At 34.1% G+C, this 20,218-nt stretch overlaps 1 protein-coding gene across 1 annotated transcript; it reads left to right on the plus strand.

The window, feature by feature from the left end:
• The first annotated feature begins 16,034 nt into the window (after positions 1-16,034).
• On the plus strand, positions 16,035-18,262 carry LOC107949720 (leucine-rich repeat receptor-like serine/threonine/tyrosine-protein kinase SOBIR1). Its single transcript, XM_016884465.2, has one exon. The coding sequence runs from the start codon at positions 16,190-16,192 to the stop codon at positions 18,107-18,109; it is 1,920 nt and encodes a 639-aa protein (XP_016739954.2). The 5' UTR covers positions 16,035-16,189; the 3' UTR covers positions 18,110-18,262.
• The last annotated feature ends 1,956 nt before the right edge of the window (positions 18,263-20,218 follow it).

Genomic DNA, 20,218 nt, shown 5'->3' on the forward strand with positions numbered 1-20,218 from the left:
ACTAGAGGTTAAAATGATTGAATTTTAAGTTAGAAGTTAGTAAAAGATTGATTTGTAAAATAAAATATAAGTTTTGAATTGATAGGGATTAAATTGAAAGAATCCCGAAATTAGGGATTTATGGGGAAATTGAAGAATTAAACTGAGTTTATAGTAAGAATTAAGAGAGAATATAGAGTTAGAATGCAAAAATAAAATTAGTATTGATAAGGGATTAAATTAGAATTTGATGTTGCCATAGAAGGGAAAAATGTTCAGAATGTTATAAAACATAAGAATAAGAGATGAAGTTTAATTTCCGAGCCTTGGGGCAAAAATGTAATTATGTAAAAGTTTAGGGGCAAAATTGTAATTTTGAAAAAGTTAGAGTCGAGGGCTATTTTGATGAATGTGATTATTAAATAAGTTAAATTTACTATTTTAGATCAAGAAGTACGAAACTCGAGGTTAGACAAAGGGAAGAATAAAGTTGAAGACTAAGTTGGTAAATTTGGCTATAATTGGTACCGAGGTAAGTTTACAGTAAATAAATGCAATATTCTTTTATTTTACATTATTATTGTCAATTTCCAGCATTTATATATTTATGTTATGAAAATATTTAAAGTCGAATTTAAGGTGAAGTGACAGAGGAAAAGTGTTAGAAAGCCCCGGTTGAACCCTAGGAATGTTAGGATATTAGGGTTGACAGGACAGAACAGAAATGAGCCATGTAAGTCCATATTAGAAATATGGCTTTGGAGACAGGATTGAGCCATGTAAGTCCATATTATATATGGCATTGGAGACAGGAATAATTCATGTAAGTCCATGTCAAAGACATGGCATTGGCAGGGTATTGATAGACAAGAATGACCCTAGTATCCTTAGTATTCCGAGTGGTTCAACGGGTCAGAATACGAGTTAAATTACAGTGAATTAACAGCAAAGGAAAAGTAGATTATATTTATGAAAACGGAAATGTCAGGTAAGAAAGAAGGTAAGGGAATAAAGAAGAAGATAGAAATTGAGAAGTAAAGAAATTTATGATGTTAGATGATATTATGCATAATTATCCATTATGTTGAATGTTGTGATTTATTTGCTTGTAAGCTTACTAAGCCTAGTGCTTAATCTCTTTATTTTCTTCTTCTTATAGTACTTATCTAGCCACTCGGGGATCGAAGGAAACGTCGGAGGCCGATCACACTATCAAAGAAATAACTCGGTATAATTAGACGTTTTGTTTTGTGTATGGCATGTATAGAAACTTAGCTACTTTTGGTATAATATGAACAATGAGTGATGTGTAAGTAGTTGATGATGTATGGTTATTAAAATGATTAAGGATGAAGGTGTTTGTTGTTATGAAAGATTAGGTGATAAATTATGCATGGAAATCATGAAAGGATAAAATTTTGCAAAGAAACAGAATTCAGGCAGCACAGTGACGTGAATTTGAAAAATCACCCAAGATAGTATAAAATGAATTAGAGGGTGAATGATATATGGAATTAAAGCTTGTTGAGTCTATTTTCATGGAAAAATAACGGTGTAGGAAAAAGAAATTTATATTTTAAGATATGTGAATTTTAGTAAGATAGGGTCAGAACTGTTTTTGGAGTCCCCTATTCTGAGTTTAGAAAATAATTACAAATTGTACAAAAATGGTTATGAGTTGAAATTTACATGCTTAGATTCCTTAATGAGTCTATTTTCTATAGAAACAAGTAAGAACTTCATATGAAAATCCTATAGCGAGAAAACTTATTTTTAGTGACTAGAGGTCAGGGCAGTCTGGTGGTGACACAGGGGAGACTTTAACTAATAAACTGTACTAATTTGCTGAACAAAAAATTCTAAAAATTTTATGGTGAGTAGAAATATGAGTCTAGTTTCAGGGAAAATTTACGGGATTAAATTTCGAGTTCTTTAGCTCAAGTTATAATTAATTTAGTAACTGCTGCGCGATTAGACAGATTTGCTGCGAATAATGAAATAAATTTTCAAACCTAGTTTTTATGCTCCGAACTGGTAAGATAAGCTAAGTAATGCCTCGTGCTCGACTCCGGAAACGGTCTCGGGTAAAGGGGTGTTACATTTTATTGGTATCAGAGCAGGTTTAGTCGGTTCTCGGAACAGTTAGTGTGAGAAAAAGTCTAGCTATACATGCCATACTTGTATTTTGATAGTGTGACGACTCCTGACAATTTTTTTAATAAACATTTTATTTTATAGTAATGGATCCCGGGCGAGCTGGTGATGATGATGTAGAAAGTAATGCGCCTGCTTCCACAGAAGGGGCAGCGCCATCTGAGAATAGGCCAGTAATAGTTGATCAGGGAGGAGTGACTCGAGAAGCTCTCTTCCGAGCTTTGAATGATTTGTTTGCCGAGTTCGTTCGTACGAATCCGGCAGTTAGACCTCCAGCCCCTCATGATTCTCAGGCTACCCATGCAGCTCAAGCTTCCCCAGTCACAGGTACAGTGGTAAGAGAAAAGCCACCAGTTGATAGAATCAGGAAACAAGGGGCAGAAGAGTTCCGAGCAACAAAAGATGATGATGCAGAAAGAGCAGAATTTTGGTTATTGAATACTATCAGAGTCTTTGACGAATTATCTTGTACACCCGAGGAGTGTATGAAATGTGTAGCATCACTTCTTAGAGACTCAGCCTACTACTGGTGGAAGACACTTGTATCAGTTGTACCGAAAGAGAGGGTCACTTGGGATTTCTTTCAGGAAGAATTTCGTAAAAAGTACATCAGTCAGAGGTTTATTGACCAGAAAAGAAAGGAATTCCTGGAATTGAAACAAGGCAATATGACGGTGACCGATTATGAGCGTGAATTTGTCAGGCTCAGTAAATATGCTCAAGAATGTGTGTCCACAGAGGCTATCATGTGTAAAAGGTTTGAGGATGGGTTAAATGATGATATCCGACTGTCAGTGGGTGTCCTAGAAATAAAAGAGTTCGTTATTTTAGTTGAGAGAGCCTGTAAGGCAGAGGAGCTATTAAAAAGAAAAGGCAAAGTTGAGACAGAGACACAAGATACAAAGAAGAGACAGATGAGCAGATCATTTCAGGCTACATCCAAGAGGCCCAAAGAGTTTTCTACCAGATTTAGCTTTTCGGCAGGGCAATCTAGTCAGAATAGAGGTAGCAAATTTAAGGATCCGAAGGCTCAGACCACATCGACTACGAGTGTAGGTAATGTCAGACAGGGTAGATCAGGGTGTCCACGGTGTGGTAGACTTCATTATGGTCCTTGTCGGGCAGGCGAAAATGTTTGCTATAAATGTGGTGCTCCAGATCATTTTGTACGAGAATGTCCAGAAGTGGCTAGCCGAGAGGTAACACAGAGTGCTAGATTCGGAAATGCTCCTACTAGAGGCAGATCACCGAGGCAACTAGGAGTAGGAGCAAGTAACAGAGGTACCTCTGGAGATTCAATTGTGAGACCAGATGTTAGAGCCCCTGCAAGGACTTATGCTATTCGTGCACGCGAAGAGGCATCCTCCCCCGATGTGATTACGGGTACATTTTCTCTACATGATATTAATGTCATTGCTCTGATTGATCCGGGTTTGACTCATTCTTATGTTTGTATGAAATTGATGCCTAGTATAAGTATGCCTATAGAATCTACAAAATTTGTGATTAAAGTATCGAATCCATTAGGCAAGCATGTATTAGTAGATAAAGTATGTAGAAATTGTCCTTTAATTATTAGAGGCTACTGTTTTCCGGCCGATCTCATGCTATTGCCATTTGATGAGTTTGATGTGATTCTTGGTATGGTGAAAGGTGCCGGATATTTACCGATCATAAAAGCTTGAAATACTTGATGACTCAAAAAGACTTGAATTTGAGGCAAAGAAGATGGTTAGAATTGCTTAAAGATTATGAGTTAGTGGTTGATTATCACCCAGGTAAGGCAAATGTAGTTGCTGACGCTTTAAGCAGGAAACTTTTATTTACATTGCAAGCTTTGAATACCAATTTAGCCATGTTAGATGATAGTTCTATTTTAGCTGAATTTAGAGCTAAACCGGTATTTCTTGAAGAGATTTGTGAAGCTCAGAAAGATGATAATGAGTTACAAGCTAAAAGAGTTCAATGTGAGTCAGGCATAGAATCAGATTTCTGGATTGGTTCTGATGGTTGTTTGATGTTTAGAGACAGAATTTGTGTACCAAAGAATGATGAGCTTATTCGAAAGATTTTACAGGAAGCACATAACAGTTCTTTATCTATTCATCCAGGCAGTACAAAAAGGTATAATGATTTGAAGAAATTGTATTGGTGGGTAGGAATGAAAAGAGATATTTCAGAGTTTGTTTCTAGATGCTTGATTTGTCAATAGGTAAAGGCCGAACATCAGGTACCCTCAGGATTATTGCAACCTGTGCTAGTTCCAGAATGGAAATGGGACAGAGTTACTATGGATTTTGTGACAGGATTGCCGTTAACACTGAAAAAGAAAGATGCAGTATGGGTTGTGATTGATAAGCTAACTAAGTCGGCTCATTTTATCCCAATCCGTATGGATTATTCACTTGACAAGTTGGCCGAGTTATACATTTCAGAGATAGTTAGACTACATGGAGTGCATTATTGATGTTGAAGTATTGTTCTATCTATATGGTTGGAACGTCAGTTCTATTATGGCATTATGGTTTTTAATCTATCTGATGGTTGTGGCTTCGGTATAGTTTAAAGCTTCGATGTTAATGATTGAAATATTTTTATTATATATAATTCCTTTCTAGTTTTCGTGAAAGGGGTTGACATCGGCAAAAGTGTAGATGGAGGAAGATTGAGCTCAAACTTGTATTTTGGTTTTCACTTCTCAGGTAATTCTGAAATTATGTCAACAAGTCAATAATGGAATGTCAAAATTCGTTTGAGTTAAATGCTATTTGTGGAAATTTTCGATTGGTGTTCCGAGAGGATTATGATATATGGTATATCTGGATTGTTTTGACAACAAGAAGATTAGATTATTCTGAAATGTTATTATCTGATAGATAAAATCGACTCAGTTGTTTTAATCAGAGTGGGTTATTCATTGAAAAGTTAATTGAGTTATAATCAGTGATGGAATCAGTACATCTTGGGTCTCCACAATGGGTTTAAATTATCTGTTTTCTTATCGCTGGATGGGTTTCCAAGATCTTCGTTCAAAGGTATTAAATAAGATAATTCGAGTTTCTCAGTTATGTTTCGACAGACAATTACTGGACATTTCTTGGTAGTCATACTACTAGTGAAAAAGTGATGGCAAGAAAACATCAGAGCTGCTCAGTTAAGTTCAGGCATAGTATCAATTTCTAAAATGAGTTTTGGTATGAGTTCGAAAGTGATATGAGTTATGATTAATTTTTATGGACTTCGATTGAAAGGGGTGAAGAAAGATTTGACTTAATAGCTTGTATCAGGTGAGAAATTTCGAGGACGAAATTTTTTTAAGGGGGGAAGAGTTGTAACAGCCCAATTTTCAGTAGTGTCAGAACAATGATTTGAGATCACTAAATTCGATGAAAAAGTTAGAAATATTTTTGAATCAGTGAATTTTGTGATTTAAAAGAAATTATTAGGTAAATTGGGTCAAAAACGAGGTATCGAGACCTCGATATCATAAACTGAGCCGTAAATATTTTTATAAATATTTACAGAGTGTCAATAGGATAATATTAAAGTTTCGTTAAGAAATTTTAACGTTTCGATAGTTAATTATGAAAAAGGATTAAATTGCAATAGGGATAAAAGTTTAATTATAGATTAAAGAAAAGTTAAAAGGACCAAATAGGCAATTATGCCTTTTTCCAAAGTTGAGGCGGCATAAGTATAAAAATCTGAGATTTTTATGTGTTAAAGAAATATTATTATATTATAGGAATGATTATGTTTTATATTATATTATTAATATATTATATTATATTATATATATACATAAAACAAAAGAAAGAATAGAAAAGAAAGAAAAGAAACAGAATAGAAGAGACGAAACAGAGAAAGAAACAGAGAGCAAAACGGGCAGAGAAGGAAGGAAAGAAAGAAAGAAAGAAAGAAAAAGAAAAAGGGAAATTTAAGGTTTTAAGGTTCCAAGCTCAATTGGTAAGTCAAATTAAGTCTTTTTCTTATAATTTTGAGTTTTTGAAATCCTAGAGATAAATACTACTTGATTTTTGTTGATATTTTGAAAGTTAGTAGATTGTTAGACATGAGTTATGTTGAATTAATTGATGAACTAGAGGTTAAAATGATTGAATTTTAAGTTAGAAGTTAGTAAAAGATTGATTTGTAAAATAAAATATAAGTTTTGAATTGATAGGGATTAAATTGAAAGAATCCCGAAATTAGGGATTTATGGGGAAATTGAAGAATTAAACTGAGTTTATAGTAAGAATTAAGAGAGAATATAGAGTTAGAATGCAAAAATAAAATTAGTATTGATAAGGGATTAAATTAGAATTTGATGTTGCCATAGAAGGGAAAAATGTTCAGAATGTTATAAAACATAAGAATAAGAGATGAAGTTTAATTTCCGAGCCTTGGGGCAAAAATGTAATTATGTAAAAGTTTAGGGGCAAAATTGTAATTTTGAAAAAGTTAGAGTCGAGGGCTATTTTGATGAATGTGATTATTAAATAAGTTAAATTTACTATTTTAGATCAAGAAGTACGAAACTCGAGGTTAGACAAAGGGAAGAATAAAGTTGAAGACTAAGTTGGTAAATTTGGCTATAATTGGTACCGAGGTAAGTTTACAGTAAATAAATGCAATATTCTTTTATTTTACATTATTATTGTCAATTTCCAGCATTTATATATTTATGTTATGAAAATATTTAAAGTCGAATTTAAGGTGAAGTGACAGAGGAAAAGTGTTAGAAAGCCCCGGTTGAACCCTAGGAATGTTAGGATATTAGGGTTGACAGGACAGAACAGAAATGAGCCATGTAAGTCCATATTAGAAGTATGGCTTTGGAGACAGGATTGAGCCATGTAAGTCCATATTATATATGGCATTGGAGACAGGAATAATTCATGTAAGTCCATGTCAAAGACATGGCATTGGCAGGGTATTGATAGACAAGAATGACCCTAGTATCCTTAGTATTCCGAGTGGTTCAACGGGTCAGAATACGAGTTAAATTACAGTGAATTAACAGCAAAGGAAAAGTAGATTATATTTATGAAAACGGAAATGTCAGGTAAGAAAGAAGGTAAGGGAATAAAGAAGAAGATAGAAATTGAGAAGTAAAGAAATTTATGATGTTAGATGATATTATGCATAATTATCCATTATGTTGAATGTTGTGATTTATTTGCTTGTAAGCTTACTAAGCCTAGTGCTTAATCTCTTTATTTTCTTCTTCTTATAGTACTTATCTAGCCACTCGGGGATCGAAGGAAACGTCGGAGGCCGATCACACTATCAAAGAAATAACTCGGTATAATTAGACGTTTTGTTTTGTGTATGGCATGTATAGAAACTTAGCTACTTTTGGTATAATATGAACAATGAGTGATGTGTAAGTAGTTGATGATGTATGGTTATTAAAATGATTAAGGATGAAGGTGTTTGTTGTTATGAAAGATTAGGTGATAAATTATGCATGGAAATCATGAAAGGATAAAATTTTGCAAAGAAACAGAATTCAGGCAGCACAGTGACGTGAATTTGAAAAATCACCCAAGATAGTATAAAATGAATTAGAGGGTGAATGATATATGGAATTAAAGCTTGTTGAGTCTATTTTCATGGAAAAATAACGGTGTAGGAAAAAGAAATTTATATTTTAAGATATGTGAATTTTAGTAAGATAGGGTCAGAACTGTTTTTGGAGTCCCCTATTCTGAGTTTAGAAAATAATTACAAATTGTACAAAAATGGTTATGAGTTGAAATTTACATGCTTAGATTCCTTAATGAGTCTATTTTCTATAGAAACAAGTAAGAACTTCATATGAAAATTCTATAGCGAGAAAACTTATTTTTAGTAACTAGAGGTCAGGGCAGTCTGGTGGTGACACAGGGGAGACTTTAACTAATAAACTGTACTAATTTGCTGAACAAAAAATTCTAAAAATTTTATGGTGAGTAGAAATATGAGTCTAGTTTCAGGGAAAATTTACGGGATTAAATTTCGAGTTCTTTAGCTCAAGTTATAATTAATTTAGTAACTGCTGCGCGATTAGACAGATTTGCTGCGAATAATGAAATAAATTTTCAAACCTAGTTTTTATGCTCCGAACTGGTAAGATAAGCTAAGTAATGCCTCGTGCTCGACTCCGGAAACGGTCTCGGGTAAGGGGTGTTACACACCTATTGAGTTGAAAGAATTAAAAGTACAATTGCAAGACTTACTAGATCGCGCTTTTGTACGCCCTAGTATATCACCTTGGGGAGCTCCAATACTTTTTGTCAAAAAGAAAGATAGCTCGATGCAGCTTTATGTTGACTATCGGTAGTTGAATAAGTTGACGATTAAGAATCGATACCCCCTACCTCGTATTGATGACTTATTCGATCAATTAAAAGGAGCTTCTGTCTTTTTAAAGATCGATTTGAGATCGGGTTACTATTAGTTGAAAGTGAAAGATACTGACGTACCTAATACGACGTTTCATACGCGTTATGGCCACAATGAATTTTTAGTGATGCCTTTTGGGCTTACCAATGCTCCGGCGACATTCATGGATCACATGAATCGTATTTTCCAACCGTTTTTGGATCAATTTGTGGTAGTTTTTATTGACAACATCTTGATCTATTTGAAATCTAAATACGAGCATGAGCAACACCGTAAAATTGTTTTGCAAGTGTTACGAGAGAAACAGTTATATGGAAACCTTAGTAAGTGTGAGTTCTAGTTATCAGAGGTTGTATTTTTGGGTTATGTTATCTCGGCAGATGGAATTAGAGTTGATTCGAAAAAGATCGAGGCAATTTTTCAGTGGAAAGCACCGAGGAATGTGTCAGAGGTTCGTAGTTTTCTTGGATTGGCTAGTTATTATCAAAGATCTCTTTGGCGATGACAAAGTTATTACATAAGAATGTTCAATTTGTCTGAGACAATCAGTGTCAAGAAAGTTTTGAGAAATTAAACCAAATGATGCTTTATCAAAATCGGGAATAGATTTTGTGGTCTATAATGATGCTTCCTTGAGCGGTCTTAGTTGTGTTGATGCAAGACAAGAAAGTGATCGCTTATACACCTCGTCAGTTAAAAATGCATGAACGCAATTATTTGACACACGATTTAGAGCTAGCTAATATGATTTTTGCTTTAAAGATCTAGAGACACTACCTGTACAGAGAAAAGTGTCACATCTATACCGATCATAGGAGTCTCAAATACCTCCTATCTCAAAAGGAGTTGAATTTGAGACAGCGTCATTGGGTCGAGCTTCTAAAAGATTTTAATTGTGTTATTGATTACCACCCTAGTAAAGCTAACGTTGTAGTTGATGTGTTGAGTAAAAAAGCAGCGATTGAATTGAGGGCAATGCTTGCTCAACCTAGTATCAATCATGATGGAAGCTTATTAGCTGAACTAAAGATCAAACTGGTGATCTTTGAATGGATTAAGTCAGCACAGTTAGATGATGACAAGTTGGCGAAGAAAAGAGAAATGGTTCATAATGGCATATTAGAAAATTTCAACATTGATGACTGTGGTTGCTTGAGATTTCATAACCGAATTTGTGTTCCGAATGTTTCAAAATTGAAAGAGTTAATACTTTGCGAAGCTCATGATAGTCGATTTGTTTTGCATCTTGGAGGAACGAAAACGGATCGCGATCTTCGAGAATCTTATTGGTGGCCAGGAATGAAAAGAGGCGTGGTTGAGTATGTGGCTAAATTCTTAACCTGACAGTGAGTTAAAGCAGAACATCAGGTTTCCACAGGATTACTTCAACCTATTTCTATTCTTGAGTGGAAATGGGACCGTATCAAGATGGATTTTGTAACGGGGTTACCTTTACCGGCAAGTAAGAAAAATGTTGTATGGGTGATTGTTGATCGACTTACGAAATCGACTCATTTTATTGCAGTCAGGATTGATTGGTCACTTCAAAAGCTTGCTGAAGTTTATATTCAAGAAATTGTGAGATTGCACAGTGTCCCTATGTCGATAATCTCTGATCGAGATCCGTGGTTCACTACGAGATTTTAAAAATAGTTGTAAAAATCCTTTGGTACATGACTTAATTTTAGCACAGCTTTTCACTCGCAAAATAACGGACAATCTGAGCGTGTTATTTAGATTTTGGAAGACATGCTTCATACTTGTGTTATTGATTTTGAATCAGGATGAGAGTGTTACTTACTTTTGGCAGAATTTGTATACAACAATAGCTTCCAATCGGGTATTCAAATGGCTCCATATGGAGCCTTATACGGTCGTAGGTGTCGAACACTTGTTTGCTGGATGGAATTGGGTGAAAAGAGAATGATCGGGCCGAAATTAATTCAAGAAACGGAAGACATTGTTAAGAAAATTTGATAGATTGAAGACAGCTTTCGATAGACAGAAATCATATGCAGATTTGAAACGTTGAGATATTGAATATTTTGTTGGCGATAAAGTATTTCTTAAAGTTTCACCTTTGAAGAAAATTTTGAGATTTGACCGAAAAGGGGAAACTGAGTCCTTGTTTTATCGAACAGTATGAGGTCACGGAAAGTGTAGGACCAGTTGCATATCATTTAGCTCTACCTACGGAATTATAGAAAATGCATGAATTTTTTCACGTTTCAATACTTAGAAGATATCGATCGGATCCGTCTCATGTTATTTCGACGGAAGACATTGAGACTCAACCCAATTTGTCGTACAAAGAAGAATCGATTGAGATTTTGACACATGAAGTGAAAGCGTTGCATAATAAGCGAGTTCCATTAGTGAAAGTATTATGGCGTAGTCATAGTGTTGAGGAAGCGACTTGAGAACTAGAAGAGACGATGAGATCTCAATACCCCCACCTCTTTTTAAATAAATTTCGAGGACGAAATTTAATTAGGGGGAGAATTGTAACGACCCGATAGTCAAGGGTATCAGAAAGTGTATTCTAGGGACTCCATTCTCGTAAATCAGACTCGTAAATATTTTTAATAAATATTTACGAAGTTGGTTGTATAGTTAATTAGGTTTTAGTTAAGTGAATTTGCATAAATTAAAAGTTATTAAGTATAATGACTAAATCGTGTATAGGGTAAAAGTTGAATTATAATTTGAAATAAACTAAAGGGGCTAAAATAACAATTAAACCATTTAATAAATGCTTGTGTATAGGTGGCCGAATGTGGCTAAGTAAAAATGCATGTATATATTATATTATATATATGTATTAACATTAATGTATATATATTTATTATAATAATAATTAAAATTAAAGTTATAATAAAAGTAAGTGGAAACATGCAAAATTAAGAAATAAAAAAACGAAAAAGAAAGAAAAAAGAAAAGAAAGGGAGAAAGGAGAGAACGCACGGCCTAAGGGCTTCAAGCTTTCAAATTTCAATTGGTTAGTCAATTTAGTCCCTTTCTCTTGTAATTTTTATATTTTTGGAATCTCACTATCTAATGCTACCTGACCCATATTGTAATTTTTAGTATTGTTTAAAATTTTATATGTTGACATTGTTGAATAGTTTAAGTATTAGAGATTAAATAAATAGATTTTTAAGTTAGAAATGGAAAATGATTAAATTGTGGAATTAATTGTTGATTTTGAACAATAATGACTAAATTGTGAAAAAAATTCAAAATTATGGGGTCGAATTGGAAAAGAGGAAGCTAAATGTGGTCTAGAGTGAAATTAGTACAAAAATATGAAGTTAAATGTGATGATTAAAATTGGCCTCAGTTTAGGGACTAAATTAAAGAATAAGCAAAATATAGTGTGAAAATTGAAATGTAATATGAAATTGAATTGTGTAATATTAATGTGTTCTATTGTTTTATTCCATAGCTAACATCGTACCGGAATCCTCGAGTAAAAATGGGAAGGATAAAATCGACATCGAATAGCTCGAAAATCACGGTTTGTGTTTCTATAATCCGAATTAAATAGTAGATTATTGCATATATAATTGTTTGCATATGGTAAGCAATTAAGGTGAGTACTTTGGTACTTGAGAATTGAATTAAATTCATAATTGAAATGAAATGGATTGATTTTGTATATTTATAAAATATATTGATTGTGAATGTATTTGTATTGAGAAAAATGTGATGATTATCAAATTGAATATATACTTATATGTGATGATATATATATTCATGAAACTAAGACATTGGTTGTATTGAAAAGTGAAATGAATCCCTATTAACTGTATCAGGCTGAGTCGGATATAGATGACATGCCATAGGATAGGAAGAGTTGGTAGCTTAGCATAATGCTTGGTATGTGCTTAGCTTCATATTTGGTAACTTTAGAAGTTTGGAAGTTAGTTCAAATATGGCAAGCGTGATATGAAGGAAAGACGTGAATTTTTGATGTGTTTGTTGGTGTATTTGAACATATAAACTGCGATACGAATGAGGGTATATTAGTTAGGCATATTAGGTGATGAATTTTGTGTATTTTGGACATGTGTTAATCGTGTTTTGAATAGGTTGAATGATTAGAAATTGAGTTGTTTAGTGTCCAAGTAAATAGGAAATGGTAAACTTGTGATTTAAAGCACAATTTAGGTCCACACGGCTAGACACACAGGCGTGTGACTTGGCCGTGTGGGACACACGGCTAGCATACGAACGTGCGAGGCCATTTCAAAAGGGTACATAGTCTGGCACACGGGCGTGTGGCTTGGCCATGTGACCTAAGTCAGTGAGTTACACGGGCAAGGACATGGACTAGGACATGGTCGTGTGTCCCTACTTCGAATGCCCACACGGCCAGACACACGGGCGTGTGGCCCCTGCAGTTAAACCTTTTGTAACTATTTCTTAAACTTCCAGAATTGTTTCAAACTAGTCCCTGCCTATTTTTGAACTATTTTTAGGGTCCTGTAGACTCGTAACAGAGGCTATAAGAGTAACTTTTACTTGGAATTTGGGTGGTTTAGCAAACCTAAATTAAGTGCATTCCACTAACATCATAGAAGATAGATTAAAAAGATAATCGTAGACGAAGTATAGACTAGTACCCTGATGCTAAAAATTGGAATAGTCTTATATGTATCCGAATTTGAACATTCTAGAAGGGATAAATAGTGATAAGAGTGTAGACAGTGGAAGACCTACCTCTGCATATTATAATGTTATTAGTGAGTTTATATGTTGATTATGATTGATTTAATTCTTTGATTAGTTAGTAATGCTCGTGACCCTAATCCGACAACGGAGAGGGGTTAGGGGTGTTATACATCAGTACTAGTCTCCCAAATTGGACCGACATTAGATTCACTATCGTCTTCATTCTCAAACCCACCAACATCTTCTGTGTTGGATGTCCTCTCGTCGGTGGACGTCGTAGGAGTACATTATCCCTTCTTATGTAGTTATCGAAACATCCAAAATCATTTGTCGATAGCCAACCATTGAAAGTTGATGTCATTCCCCTATAAGAGTTCCGAACATTGAATATCGATTGACTGAAGTTCAAATCAATACCACTAAATGAGTGTCGTGCATGGGTCGTGTATTCCATTCTCCACCCCAACCTGACTATTCAATGTTCTACCTGCCACAGTTGAAATCTAGGGCCAAGACAAATGAGTTTTTTCCCATTGATGATTCCAAGATATCATGATGGGAAGTTCCTAACAAGGTGGTGAACCCACTAGACAACTATGTCTTTAGACTACCGGCATATTCTTCCATTCTTTCATCTCAAACAAGAGCATATGTCAACGTCTGAGGGCCTTGGTCTCCCCTTGAGAACTAGTCATATAACTCAAGAAACGGTGACTCACTGTTCAAATGCATCTGGACCATCGTCTCCAACCCTCTCACACTTCTAATATCGAAAGCATCATATCTAACGGGGTCGTCTAATGCACAAAATCGATATTAGAGGGACAATTATATGTTTTGGTTAAAACTCAGCCGCACTATGTTCTCTGATAAAAAAATGACCTCGTTCTCGGTGTCACGCACTTCACCGTCGTAATAAACAATAGCATTAATCCATCCACTCATTTTCAACCAAATAATCTGTCAAGAGATGTTCAAAAAAAACTATTACGCAAAAAATTAATGCTACAACTAAATATGAACAACAAAAATCAATGCTTACGTTTATGCAAATTGCGTCATTGCTCCAACTTATTCCTTCTCTATGAACTTTTCTTCTTCTAATCTCCCTGACAACTGGTTATTTGCTCGTAAATGGCTTATGTCACTTGAAGCTGAAATATGTTTCATTTATAGATCAGGAGACGAGCTCCAAGTTAATTCTAAAAATTCCCACTAGCTAGTGGGGGTTAAAATTTGTAGAACGATAACGCTCCAAGCAAGACGCACTATCAGCAAAAGTATGGAAAGTGAGTCCAGCTAGAAGCGTTTCCAGTGCCATGTAAGTTGAAAGCGTTTCCAACTAGATGCGCTTTCAGTATTTTTGCTGATAGTGCGTCCTGCTTGGAGCATTATCTCTATACAAATTTCAACCCTCATTTGGGACAAAAAAACCCATCATATATATCCTAAGATATATTTTCAAAACTCATCTCGTCAATATTAATGCATTGTGATAAATAATTTACTAAAATATCGGATCAAACTAGTATTAAAAATGTGTACAATTTTAAAAACTAATATTGTGCGTCCTACTTGGAGCGTTATCTCTCTACAAATTCAACTCTCACTTGGGACAAAAAACCCACCATATATCCTGAGATATATTTTCAGAACCCATCTCATCAATATTAATGCACTGTGATAAATAATTTACTAAAATATTGGATCAAACTAGTATTAAGAATGTGAAAAAATTTAAAAACTAATATTTCATCCCAAACAATTACTTCAAGTTTCGATGAAAATACGAGGTTTTTAAATTTCTAATACAATAATAATTATTTAACATTTCAAAAACCCTAAACCCTATCCTAAACCCTAACCTTAAAATACAAAACCCTAGCACGAAATACCCAATAGGAAAATGCTTCCAGCTGGAAGCTTTTTCAGTTGAACTGTCAGAAAACACGTACACCAGGGAGTGTTTTCCTACCAACATACTAAAAACGCATCCAGCTAGAAGCGTATTATTGGCAGTATGCAGAAAATGTGTCCACCTAGAAGCGATTTTCTACATTTCACCTAAAAACACGCCTACGTGAAAGCATTTGAGTAAAATTGACCTATTCTCGTAATTCTTCCAAAAATCGACCTAATCTGATAAATTCCAAAAAAAAAATTGACATTTTTGGTAATTTAGTCCTAGAAAGGCATACTTGGCGAACATTAATTTGGATATTTCAGTTTGCTAACTCGATCTATCATCTAAAAATAATAAACACATTACAAATTATTTTATATTTTTTTGTAATTATTTTTAAGAAAAAATTATAATAAACATAATTATAATATAAATAATACATCTAAATAATTATAATTTAAATTTAAATTATAAAATAAAATAAAATAAAATAAAATTAATGGTTAGAATATATTCAAATCTAAATTACAATATATAAAAATATATATACATGAAATAAAACTTAACAAAATAAATTTATATAAAAAATTAACTAACAATTTACATGATGGGATACTCAAACTTTAAATAATAACTACAATCAAATTAACATCACAAAGCATATTCATAACTAAATCTGAATCTAATATTACGAAGAAAAACTTTTTTTATAAACATAAATAAAATAATTGGTTTGGATGATGGCAAAAATATCACAAAAAATCCGTTTTACTAATTTTTACTATTAAAAATTTTATTTATTTATTTATTTTTATCATTAAAACTAATGTGATTGATGAAATAATAAGAGATAAATTTTGAATAATAAAAATGGACAATATTTTTAATCGAAAATATACAAGCACCTCCACCTGGTGACTACGTTTGCTTACGGGAAAAATCAACTCAACTGGGCTCCACGTTCACATTTTTTTCCACACGGTATCAGCTTCTAAAAAACCAAGGAATTAAATAGCAGCAATATGAACAACCAATAATCTTTCACTACCTTTCTTTTCTCCTCCTCCACCAACCCCGCCTTATCCGCCCTAAATGGCGTTCTCTCCCGGAATACCCCACCGTCGTCGTCACTTCCTTCGCTTCCTCACTCTCCTCTCTCTCCTCTTCATCTCCCATTCAAGGCTAACTCTCGACCGTTCAGACTCCAAAGCTCTTTCCACACTTCTCAAAGACTTGGGCATCGCCAGTCAACGGTTCCCCGCCACTGATCCTTGCAGCGCCGCCGGCGTTTTCTGCGAGAGAAGACTCGCCGACGACGACACTTATGTCCTTAAAGTCACCAGGCTTGTATTTAATTCCCAAATGCTTGATGGGTCTCTGTCTCCTGCAATTGGGAAGCTGTCGGAGCTGAAAGAGCTCTCCGTTTCCCACAACAGGATTGGTAACCCATTTCCACATGAAGTTGTTCACTGTAAAAAACTCGAAATCCTCGACCTTCAAAACAACAAGTTTTCCGGCGAGATACCGTCGAATTTGTCTTCTTTGGTTCATCTCCGAGTTCTCGATTTATCTTCCAATAAGTTCACCGGTGACTTGACCTTCTTGAAGTATTTTCCCAACTTGGAAAATCTTTCCCTTGCCAACAATCTGTTTTCCGGTAAAATCCCATCATCTATACGTTCGTTTCGAAACCTTCGGTTCTTTGATTTCTCAGGGAACAATTTCCTTGAAGGTTCTGCTCCATTGATGAGCCAAATTGATGAATCAACAGTATCTCAGTACCCCAAACGGTACACTTTTGCTGAGAGGAAATCAACAAACAATAGCAGAAGCAGAGCTCAAGCTCCATCACCAATTGGAAGCAAATCAGTAACCGGTGAAGGTCCTAGCTCATCACCAGTAACTCAACACCGACACAAAAATAAGAGTAAAAAAGCAATGGAATGGCTGTTGGGATTCTTTTCTGGAGCTGTAGGTGGGGGCATATTTGGGTTCGTCTTCTCTGTTATGTTTAAACTGGTGTTGGCAACCATTTTAGGAGCTGCTAAAGATCCTGGTCCATCCATATTCAGTCCATTGATTAAGAAAGCTGAGGATTTATCGTTTTTAGAGAAAGAAGATGGGTTGGCTTCATTGGAGATCATAGGGAAAGGGGGGTGTGGGGAAGTATATAAAGCTGAATTACCAGGAAGTGATGGCAAAATGATTGCTATTAAGAAAATTATTCAACCCCCAAAAGATGCAGCTGAGTTAACTGATGAAGATAGCAAGCTTCTCAACAAGAAAATGCGTCAAATCAAATCAGAGATCACCACAGTAGGCCAAATTCGACATAGGAATCTTCTTCCGTTGTTGGCTCATATTTCTCGACCCGACTGTCACTACCTTGTGTATGAATTCATGAAGAATGGAAGCTTGCAAGACATCTTACAACAAGTATCAGAAGGCACAAGGGAGCTAGATTGGCTTGCGCGGCAGAGGATAGCAAAAGGAGTGGCTGCTGGGCTTGAATATCTTCACATGCACCATAGCCCTCGAATCATTCATAGAGATTTGAAACCAGGGAACATCCTCCTTGATGATGAAATGGAAGCCAGGATTGCAGATTTCGGGCTTGCAAAAGCAATGCCTGATGCACAAACTCATATTACCACTTCCAATTTGGCTGGAACTGTGGGGTATATAGCACCTGAATATCATCAAACACTTAAGTTTACTGATAAGTGTGATATTTATAGCTTTGGGGTTATACTTAGTGTTTTGGTGATGGGGAAGCTACCATCTGATACGTTCTTTCAACACACTGATGAGATGAGTTTAGTGAAATGGATGAGAAACATCATGATTTCAGACAACCCCACAACAGCCATAGATCCTAAACTGATTGGAAAAGGGTTTGAAGATCAAATGATTCTGGTTTTGAAGATTGCGTATTTCTGCACGTTGGATGATCCAAAGGAGAGACCAAACAGCAAAGATGTCAGATGCATGTTGTCTCAAATCAAGAGTTAAGTTTAAGTCGGGGAATGTTTAGAATAATGTTGCAACTGACTAAGAATGTTGTCAGATTGTTAGTTCTTTTTTGTTTTTGTTTGATGCATATCATCTTTATATGCAACCAGTTGTAGTAAAATTGGAAGAAATATATATAATCTGGGTTTTGGACGTACCCTGCTAAATTTAGAAACAAATCCTGCACTCTTTTCCTTGGTCGAAGTGCATGCCTCTAAAGTAGTATGAAGGACATTCACCCTTAACATACAACATTCAACTAATTTAATATATCAATATTTACTATTACAATCGAAATACAATCAGTCTAACTCGTTTGTATACTCAAATTTTATAATGGCCTTTGTTTGCAAACCCTTTATCCTATATGGAACATTTAGATAATGTAGCACTAGGGCTATCACTTTATTTCCTTTGGAATTTGATTGGTAGTTTGGGAATGGGAATTGGGGACAGGGCCACTGACATCGTGAAACATGTTGTTTCCAGGGAACATGATGACAGCAATATAATACTGAATTTAATAACCATAGAATTTTGGGTGGGATCAAAACGAAACTACGAGAGGTTTGACTCAATCAAACTTTAGGAAGGGTTCAACTAGGGATGAAGGGGTATAATCTTTTGAAGTTCTTATTTTTTATTTTTACATTGAAGTCGCTTCAACAATTTAATTCATATATTTTAATTTTATTATTCTTTTTTATATTAGCCTTTAAATTTATTAATGCTTGTTTGGGAACTTGGATTTTAAACTTTGGATTCTGAATTAATCTCTTTCAACAACACATTAGCTTAATCGTTAGTTTATATTTATTCTGGTTTATATCATATTATATGCGGACTCTATATAAAATTATTCTAATATAAGTTTAAATTCTTATTCTTATTCTTATTATACGTTTCCAATTGCAATTCTTGTTATAATTATTTAGATGTATTCTTTGTAATTGCAATTGTGATTGCAAATGTAACTTTAAAAACAAAGCCTTATAACTATTTATAAAGGGGTTGACTGAGTTCAGTGTCACTCATAGTTGGATCCCAGCTCTATAATGAACTTACCAAAAACTCCTTTATTTTTGTAACAACAATATCATTTTGATGGGATGAAATCTAGAAAAAAATACTTAGACATAATGGGATTGGAACTCAAAATATTATAATCTTCACTCTATTAACTTCACCATTTCTTTTTTGATGCAATTGTGGTTCAAACCTAGACTATTCTTAGGGAAGGTGAACACTCGACCAATAGGCCAAACTTAGATTCAACTTCACCATTTCAATCAAAGCTATATCAATTTTTTTTTTATAAATTTGTTATCTAAGGTTTTCACCCACATCGTAGGTCTGACATAATTAATCTAGTATTAATTGAAAAATACATCATGTTTAATATATGACTATATTAGAATATAATACACTTTATAATATAATTTAATAATAATTAAAAATATGTTTATGTCTAATTAAGTTTTTATTATTTTTAATAAAAATTATTAAAATAAATATTGAAGATAAAAAAAGAATAATAATTAATTAATAAAGGATAAAGTTATCTTTTTAAAAAAAATCTAAATTTAAAATAAACCCAATCTGAAATAACTCAAAATCAAATAACCCAATTTAAATAGATGGATCAAATGCAACCCGACTCGGTTGTTTATGTTATATATATATAGCAATTCTACATCGTACATGCAAGTAAATTTGGTTGAAGCATTTGTGGTGGATTTGTAGTTTGCGAAAAGGCTCATTGATGAGTCGGTAGCGGATATCCCATTGTGCTCTGTTTGAGCATTTCAGGCCCACGTTAAATGGTTGCCTTTGGACCCACTTTCTCTTTCATGCCTCTAAACCAACAATGTTATTTAGGACAAAGGGTGAAAAATAAGATTATATAATAAATATTTAAAAATTTTATATAAATAATAAATGGATTTTGATTCAACGGTAAAATAAAAATGTTTAATACTATATAGATTTAGGTTTAAATTTTATTATATGGGTTGTTTTTTTATTTTTTAACATAAAAATATAAAAGGACAAAAAAAAAATAACTTTCGAAATAATACAATTTACCTTATAAAGTAAGAGTATTTTTAT

The sequence above is a fragment of the Gossypium hirsutum genome, chromosome D03 (genome assembly GCF_007990345.1).
Source record: "Gossypium hirsutum isolate 1008001.06 chromosome D03, Gossypium_hirsutum_v2.1, whole genome shotgun sequence".
Classification (NCBI taxonomy): Eukaryota; Viridiplantae; Streptophyta; class Magnoliopsida; order Malvales; family Malvaceae; genus Gossypium; species Gossypium hirsutum.

Excerpts from the sequence above, each read along its gene's own strand:
- LOC107949720 (XM_016884465.2), top strand. The coding sequence starts at position 16,190 with ATGGCGTTCTCTCCCGGAATACCCCACCGTCGTCGTCACTTCCTTCGC.